The 9,229-nt window shown below is 35.1% G+C and overlaps 2 protein-coding genes across 3 annotated transcripts; one reads left to right on the top strand and one right to left on the bottom strand.

The window, feature by feature from the left end:
• Positions 1-48: 48 nt before the first annotated feature.
• Positions 49-2,476, top strand: LOC135686462 (centrosomal protein 20). The gene has a single exon (XM_065202695.2). The coding sequence runs from the start codon at positions 49-51 to the stop codon at positions 550-552; it is 504 nt and encodes a 167-aa protein (XP_065058767.2). The 3' UTR covers positions 553-2,476.
• Positions 2,026-8,838, bottom strand: LOC135686037 (uncharacterized; the record flags this gene model as incomplete). 2 transcript variants are annotated; one of them, XM_089110950.1, is given in 10 exon segments in its annotated part: positions 2,026-2,163; positions 2,778-2,841; positions 3,679-3,918; positions 4,673-4,718; positions 5,065-5,152; positions 6,119-6,159; positions 6,831-7,216; positions 7,759-7,850; positions 8,361-8,438; positions 8,771-8,838. In XM_089110950.1, coding segments are annotated over 10 exon segments (1,241 nt in total), but the record flags the coding sequence as incomplete, so codon positions are not given.
• Positions 8,839-9,229: the final 391 nt, after the last annotated feature.

Below are 9,229 nucleotides of genomic sequence, written 5' to 3' on the forward strand. Positions count from 1 at the left end.
AAAACACTTCTTTCTCTTTTCGTGTTTTCGCGCCATCGGCAAACAAAAATGGCGAAATTAGAAGACCTGAAAGAAGTACTTAAAGAAACATTAGAGAATCGAGGAGTTCTCGGGCAAGTTCGTGCAAGGATAAGAGCAGAAGTTTTCAATGCTTTAGATGAACCATCTGAAATGAAGCCAACACTCTCAAACGAGAACTTCCTAATAAATGAACTCATACGAGAATATTTAGAATTTAACAAGTATAAGTACACAAGTTCTGTGTTAACAGTCGAGACTGGGCAACCAAAGGACCAAATGGACAGAAGATATCTCATTCAGGAACTTAATATTGATGATGATTCAGAGCCTAACAAGATACCTATTTTGTATGGCTTGTTGTCACATTTTTTACAAAGAGGAAAGAGCTCGTCAAAAGCTGCCAACAAGACAGGTGAAAGACGCGCTCCGGAATCAAATAAAGAACCGACAAATTTCTCATCTTCAGAAGAACTGTGCAAAGATGATGATATCAATCCTAAACGTGATTATTTTATAACTTATAAAAATTAAACAGTAAATTAGAATTACACGTTTCTTTTATAAGAAAGTTTTTTTCAGCCCAGCCCCCAGACTTTCTTAGCTCTTTCCTAATATCAGCACTAAAAATTTCTTAACACTTTGTTAACATGAAATTGAAATGTTTTACGTCACTAAGCATGCGCAGTGATGGAGAAGATGAAATGCTATAATATGCTATATTTCTCAAAAACCCTCAATGTCATACTGTATTTGTCGTTTCCTGTTCAGCACATTAATGTATTGTTGAAATATTTCACTCTTACACCACAATTTTCTTTGAAACTTTGAATATCTAAATTTTTCAATTTTCTTAGGTTTCAAAGATCCAGCCCTGAAATTTCTTAACTTTTTGAAGAACCGAGCACCACTTAATGCCAAAAAACCATCAAATCAAGTTTAATAAGGAATTTATGTATTGGGCTTAGCATATAGAGACCAATGATTTACTACAAAATTTCAGAAAAATATGTTCAATGCAATTTTAGATTGCAAGTTCCTCTTTTTGTCAAAGTGAAGATGTAGTCTCATTGCTCAATCCTGATAATATATGTGTATGTTTATAACCAAAATGTATTCCATATAAACCTCTTGCTGTAAGCTATACCAAGGCTTCTAAAATTGGTGCTGGGTGCTTTTCCGAGCTTGGTGCTTTTTGGAAGAAACAAGGTATTTGAAATTTACAATCCCTGTTTAAAGACCCAATAATGGTTATCAAAATGAAAAACATTTTTAAGTAAAGAACCCTTCAATCTCTCCAATTCTTTTATCAAAAATCACCAGTGAAGAATAAAATCAATGTCATAGTTTTGTCAAACAATAGAAGGAAGTTTAAATATCAACAATAGCTCCTATGGTGTACCCTTGAATGCTCAGCAAATGAAACAGAAGATAAAGAAATGAAGTATAATTTCAAACTAAATTATTTTATTTACATAATTACATACAACTTGCTTCAAAATATAAATTCTAGATAAAGTACTAGAAAAGATTCAAAATTCTAAAATAAAATCTTGTGGCTTCAAGCAAAATTTATTCATAAACAAACAGCTTGCTAAATTATGCATAATTTTTCTACAGGAGAAATTTCCTTTCCTAGCTTATTTTCCAGAAAAAGGGTAAATATGATAAAAAGACATATACGGTATTCTCCATGTATTTCCTCCCTCTCTACTATTCCTGCCTCACTGATAAATTGTTCTTTCTTCTGTTCTTTTTAAAATTAATCCCATTCCTCTGATAATCCCGCATGCAGGTAAATTAAGATAGAAAATCAATGTATTGCAAATATGCTTGGAGTTTTGTAAGATTTGTGGACATTTAGCGCTCTTATTGTCATGTATTGTCATTCTTAGTTAATAATAGCAAGGTTGAATAATAATTTAGCAAATCAGCCTAATTTTCCCACAAATCATCTAAAGCCACATCAAAATCTGACAACAAAATTATAGTTGACTAATGCACAATCTAGTATAAGTGCTTAATATTTTCAAGAATTCTTTTCCTTGGCCCAACAGGAATTCCAGCTCCTTTTAATTGTTCATCACTTGTATATGGTAGCTCCATTATCCCAATTTTTGCCTTTTGAAACAGTTTAGAATATTCCTATGAGATCAAAAGTTAGATATCTTTAGGTATAGATTCGAGTTCAAGAACAGTAAATTAATCGCACTAACTAAGGTCAAATATCGAAATTTTGTTCATTTAGGTCACATTCCCTTGTAAAAAGCCTGGTAAAAATAAGACATTTCCCACTTAGGAGTTGCCTCTAAAAATTTGGAATTCCATGTTTATATTTCACCCTTGTTTCCATTTTCTTATGTCCCCTTTGATCTGAGATTTTTTCAAGTCAGTGTTATGCCGGGGCGAAATATTAGCCACCGTTAGTTTACGTATGTTTATTGTTGTTTGTTCTCGGCGTGCGCAGTGTTCCTTGTTTGCTACAGTCTTATATTCTCTCTTTTGCATGACAACGAATCCCCTCTGCCAGTCAACAACAAATTTTGCTGCCCCTGCCATATTGAACTTCTATCCCATGTGAAAAAAGGTCAGCTGGCTTGTTACACAAGGATGTTAGGTAGCAAGTGATAACAATTTGTTGGGTCTAGGTCTAGATACTGGCTGTATGGGCCAAGATATTGTTGTGAAATGGTAAATGTTGGCAAGGTCAAATCAAAACAAGGTCAAATTAGAAATGCATGTTCAGATTAAAACCGTACCTCATATCCAAGCTCTTTGAGAAAATTGTACAATAGAGGATGTCCAGGGTCTTCGCCAAAGAATCTACAAATTATAACACAATGAAACAGAATAAGTGATATATACATGCATGTTTCTGTAAAACGTAAAAAGAAAAATCTTATGTACAGCTCCAAATGACAAAGTTATCTCAATAGCGCATGCATCCCAAGAATGGACACATCCCAAAATAAATAATCTCTACCATGATTCCACTGTCTAATCTAGCACAATAAGGAAAACGAATACATCCCTCAAAATGTTAACCTTTCAGGTTTCCACTAAAGGGTGCATCTAAATAAGAAACACACCCTAATAACGTGCTCCCCTAATAATGAACACAGCTAATGCATCCCAATAATGCATCCAAATGGACTAGCAAAGCACGAAGCCATTTTGTCGTACAGTACATCTAACAGATATATCTAATAGCAACTCAATCAATATTAAGTTGGAGGCTCAAAGAAATTCCTCCTCTTATATGTGCAAATTGCGTTCTCGTCAGCGCAGCAGTCGATTAATCACACACCCATGCACTTGTATTCGATATCAAGGCCGTCAACGATGTTAAATCGTCCATCATTGTATGCCTGCATTTTCTACCAAATATAAACAAAGCATTTGGTTGTGGAAGGGGAGTTGCTTGAGAGGAGGGCTGGAGAGTGCAGTTTTCACCCTTTTAATAATGAAAAATAGTTAAATATAGATGGTGATCTCATTTGTACCAGACCCTGTAGCAGATCCTTATCGCTAAGAAAAGTCAAAAATTATGTTTACCATCCTTCTTTGAAACGCAAAACTCTATGCAAAAGATCTCTGCCCGTAAGGGCTTATACTTAAATTTAAGCTAATAAAAGATTTGCATCATTAGATCTACATTACCTGCGAAGTTTTCTTATAGTTTTTTGTGATAACTTATCAGTTTCCACGAGTCTTACTCTTTCTTGCAAATATTGCAGTTCATTAGTTCGTCTGCTCTTTACGTCATACATATCTTTCTGAAGAGTGGCGACCTGATTTCGAATTGCATTCTGGGACTTTAATTCCGCAGAAAGGTGTGCCACACTTCTGGCTAAAGTGACAACATGAGACTCTAGCCTGGTGAACCGTTGCTCTATCATCCTGCAGAAATATGTTTACATCAAAATCTGACAACGAGGCAGGGACAAGACCGTAAGAAAGTATGACATATAAAAAGTACGACAAATGTTCTTCTGGAAGAAGCTGTTTATCAGGTTTATAGCACCTACGCGTTTCAGAATGTCTCTAAACTGGTTAAAAACTGGTTTGCTGTGCAACGAGATGGCTAGGCTATGATCAAGCAATAAACAATATATGAAGGAACGACAATTTAAAAAAAGGTTATATTTGTTTTGTTGTGTAACGAGCCACCTCGTAGCATACTTGCTGTCGAAACTTTACATTAACTTTGAAGGAGAAAGTTTGTAATAGTTATATTCGGTCACTAGCTACAATATGTTACTTAGAACTTATAAATAGTCTGTCGTTTATATCATTAAGATTGCAAAGATAGCTTGTTTTTATCTGCGAACTCCGAAAACCCGGGCATCGAAGAAACTTCATAAAAAGTCCAACCATTGCAGTAAATATTCAGATGAAGGTAGTGATAAACCAGCAGCTGGATTATAGAAAAGAGAACACGTGGGAAATTCTTAGTGATTTTTATTCGAAATAGGTCCATAAATAGGATAATCATAACCATGTAAAGTTTTAATGTATAGAATAGGACGCTTGTAAGTTGCTACTCCGAGTTTCATCCCGTTCACCCACATAAATGAACGTCAAAAAAAAGATGAAATTGTACCTCCTATCTCAATGAAATATTTAAAAAAATATTTAAATGTTAGGCACTAACCTAGTTTCGTTATTTCTTTGTTTTTTTAAATGTCTTTCCTTCCTGTCTGCAAAAAAAAAGTCCAAACAGTTAAATAAAATAATTTACGGATTAGCTTGTATTGCATTCATCGTTAATATAGAAGTTAAGATGGTTCAGCCCGTTATATGCTGACTAGGATAGTCACTTCATCATTGCAGGTCTGCCCACTCAGAGATCAAGCCAAATCTCATGTGAACTGATAGTAAATTGAAGCGATCGATTCCTCCTAGTTTACAGCTTTGATTTTAACTGAATTTCAAAAGGTACAAATACAAACAAGGAAAAACATTTCAAATATTTTTAGAGGCTAGTATGGAAAACTGCGTATTGAATTCTGCAAAAACAAAACTTCGATTTGTTTACATCCTTACCGGTCACATCTGATTTGCGTAACAGCAACTTCCGCTGACTTTCTACAGCTTCTGCTAGAACTTGGTAATACTTTTGCAGTGAAATAACCTTTGTAGAAAAATGGTACTTCAAAGCATTTCTAGTATATATGAAGTTAGTCAACTTAGAAGGTTTTTATTGCTCATGTATTAGCTGCAAGAACAAAAGGAAGTGACAAATATGCGTGCACCAATTTACAGGGGGGCCTGCTTATATGGGAAAAATCATCCCACCTTCAATCCTGTAAGCTGAGAGGTAGGATCCCACCATCCTAAATCTTTGTATCTTTGTATTTTATCGTCTTGCGTTTGCATTGCAAACAAGCCAGCCCTGTTAGGAGAAATTTGGCATTGCCCCTTTCTTGAAAGAGCTCCATAAAATTTATCAGTTGACGGTATCTTTTACTTGCACAAATGACAGAAATGACTGCAAAAAGTCATTCTGAGATGTATTTTAAGCTTATCTAAAAGGTGTGTTTGCCACGGGACCTTTTTAACTTCTCTGCGGCCTTGAGCATATCTGATGCAGTATTAGACAGTACTAAATCATCAATCAAACAATATATGATGAAATTAAAACTGCTTTCGAATATATATCTAATTTGAATCACGTAAAGATCAGCCAAACTTTCCATCAAATTTTGCCAAACAAGAATTATTCTCAAATGTATTCCCCACTGACAAAAAGAATGAAACTGGGCAGAAAAATGAAAAAGAAAGAAAAGATTAAATGCAGAAAATAAACTTTAGCCATAGTGTCTTTGGTGTCTGGTAAATACTGTCTTTGGTCTAACTCTCGTATCACCACTTTCCTTAGAAGAGATATCAATGATATCAAAAGTCATTAATGAATTTTTCTTCTAGTTACTAAATTATAGGGCGTGGTCCGCAAAGATTTCTTAAAGGTCTCGCCCAAAAATCAATTGTTTCGTCAAAATGTGCAGTGATAAATTTTCATTAAATATTTATAACTGAAAATGGACAAGCGATATCTCGAATTCTTAGATTTCTACGGCAGATAAAGATACGTCTATACCTTTGACTGCAGATCTGTGTCAAAACCATTTTCTTCAGCTTCTACAACTTGCAAGAGAAATAATCGGATTAGAACTACACCTAGGCAAGACTCAGATATTAAAGTCAATTTTTAAATCGGATTCGAGGACAATTGGAATTCAGAGCTCATGATTAACCAAATATGATCCTGGTGGGAGTTTAAGTTACAGTGTTTTCTGCCAACTCTTTGTGTTCTTGAGGAAGGGGTAGTATTTCTTTATTTCAAAGCTGGAAAACGCGCACTGCAATCGAGAACCTCCAGTAGCTCCACCATCCCCCCGAATTCAGTTGAAAGAACTTTATAATCAGTTACAAAGTTTAAAACTAAATGAACAATGAAAAAATGAAATAAACGAGAATGGAACGAAAATGCTATCACTTTGAGTTATCGTCTCAGCAGAGAATTTTGAACAAAAAGATTGTGATATATTAGCAAGTGGAACAGAACTGCTTATTGCTTTGCTACAAGGATAGAATATATTTGCATTCTATCAAAACTCTTTAGATTTTCAAAACTTTTATTTTCATTCCTTTCAAAATAGACAGTTATTTACCCAAGATGCGGATTCTCGCGTACGGATGAATAGTATCAAAGAAACACGAGATAGGCATGCAAACGGATTGTGTCAGGCTCCCTAGCATTTACTTCCTGTTTCGTCACTAAGTAAAAAATATATTTCTAGGATTCTTACCTGTAGAGTTTTGTACTGGAATCCTGCTTCTTTGAAACGCTAACGTCGAAAAATCAGATTGACTTGATTGGTCAAAACCTCTGTCAATTGATTCTTCTGAAGATGACAAGGATAATGGCGGTAGAGATGGTGTTCCAACCGACCAGCGATCGTCAAAGTTATCATACTCATATTCATCGCTTTCAGCGACCAATTCTACACGGTCAATATCCAAATCACTGAATTCCTCTTCATCGAAATCTTTTTCGACCATTCCTGGAATGGACGACATCCTTTCTATGTCCGGATGCTCTTCGTCGTTAGCTTTATATGAAACTGGACCGTTCGCATTTGGCTCCGGAGGATCGCCATTGTGTTGTAACTGCACAGTCCAAGTATCCTGAAAACTATAACGGTAAGATTAGGACCAGAAAGGATATTATGTATTTAGAAGTAGAACATCAATATTTTGTAACGTAGATGCACGTGGTATAAAGGCGTGCAGTGTAACTAGATGCATGTAGTCCTAGAAAACGATTTTGAAATTTGGTACCTCTTGCCACGGTCAATGTTGGTTTCAATCTTTTAAAACTGACAAATGGAGACATTTCACAGGTGTAGAGGCGAAGAGGTTAGAAGAAGGGCTATGCATACGTGCTATACCTGCCATATCTTTTGGCGTTTCTATAAAAAACTTTGCCCTGGGTAGTTGGATGTGTTACTATTATCACGTGACACATGAATGATAGCTATATCCAAAGAAAGTCCCCAGCAAATGCTGATGAATACTTGATGAGCAGTAAATGCTTAAACGACTAAAGAGACTTTTTCTTGAAGTTATGGATGAAAATGAGTTCTAAATTGTAAAAATGTTTTCTTGGCCTTCAAAAAGAAGCGAGTAAGGAACTTAGATTAAGATTTATCGAGGTTCAGTATTAAAAATACAAACCTGGTCAGTGCGCTATTTTGCGTTTCTTCGTATCCGTTGGTCACCTTCAGTCCGACTTCAGAAGATCTTTGCTTCAACTTTGGATGCGATGGCTAAAAAGAACACTCGTTTAAAAAGCAACTGCATCTTAAAACTGAAATAACTTGAGATTGAGAATCATAGGAAAGGAAGGATTGGAAGAATCTAACCCCTTTTTTTTGGATACATATAAAGTGCCAATTCTATCCGTCATTTCAACCTCTGAAGGAAATAACATCCAAATTCATTTGTTTTTTGAATACCTAAGTGTTTTATTTTGAAAGATCATCTTTGCGAAAATTAGAGCAGAGCATATCTAGAAACTCAGTAATCCTTTGCTGTAATCCTCATTTACACACGTATATTTTTTGTCACAATGGAGCTGTACTTTTTCTGGTGCAATTTAGCATAAAGTCAGTCATATTTTTCATATATTGAGAACAAGAATGATATCAAAATAGCAAGGGGGCTCTTGCGCAAAACGCTACAAAAAACAATAGCAAAAGTAGAAATTGGCTAATTTTCGACAGTAACAAAAGAGGCACAGCCCAAGCTTGAAGAAGAAACCAATGTTCTGAGTTTACCACGTAACCAACTCCATCAATCCCATCCAGATTCTTCAGCAAGGAAGAATGGTCACTTTTTCTGGCAGATATCGATTCCTTGTAAAAAAATAATTGCACAAGAAACGTTAAATGTCTGATGCAACTATACAACACCTAATTAGACATCTTCATGCAAGGGAAAATCATTGTATCTGTCTCGACAAGGGACAATCTGTTTCGACAGCCTCTGAGGAAAGTCCCCATAGTTCACAGACTGATTTGAGATATATTTGAACTTTTCAAAACCACATGGTTTTTCATTAAGTCAAAGGGCTTAAATAATCATTCAGCGGTGACTTGCATTAGTGAAATTTCAAAATCCTTTTCTGACATACGTTAGATTGACGAATTAAAAGGGCAAAAGAGCGGATTAAAGAATGAACTTAAACCTTTTTTGGTTTCAAAGATTTCTTTCTTGAGACTCTTCTTGGCAATGATATATCATCTGTTGATGGATCTGAAGAAATGGAAATTGAGTACATAACAGCTGCGATCAACGTGCTTAAATGGATCTTAGATAAAGTGTAAACTTTTATTATGAATGATGTATGTAAAATTTTCAAAACAAGTTTTAGAAATTAAAAATAGGCAACAAAATTGAAAACCACGAAAGTTATGAGGACTTAAAATGTTTGCAAAACAACAAGAGCATAATGGGAAAGGGCAGGGGGCACTTGCTCCCTTTTGAACAAACTTGCCGGGAGATGTTGCATTTTTTCGGAAAAATCACAAATTATACGTGCAATTTTTAAAACCATTCTCATAACATTAGTAGAATTCTCATAATGCTGATAATTTTCACGTAAATCTTAAATTTCACGATAAACAAATTTTCTTACTTTCAATAA

Source organism: Rhopilema esculentum, chromosome 10 (assembly GCF_057945365.1).
Source record: "Rhopilema esculentum isolate cy_ngs chromosome 10, ASM5794536v1, whole genome shotgun sequence".
Taxonomy (NCBI): Eukaryota; Metazoa; Cnidaria; class Scyphozoa; order Rhizostomeae; family Rhizostomatidae; genus Rhopilema; species Rhopilema esculentum.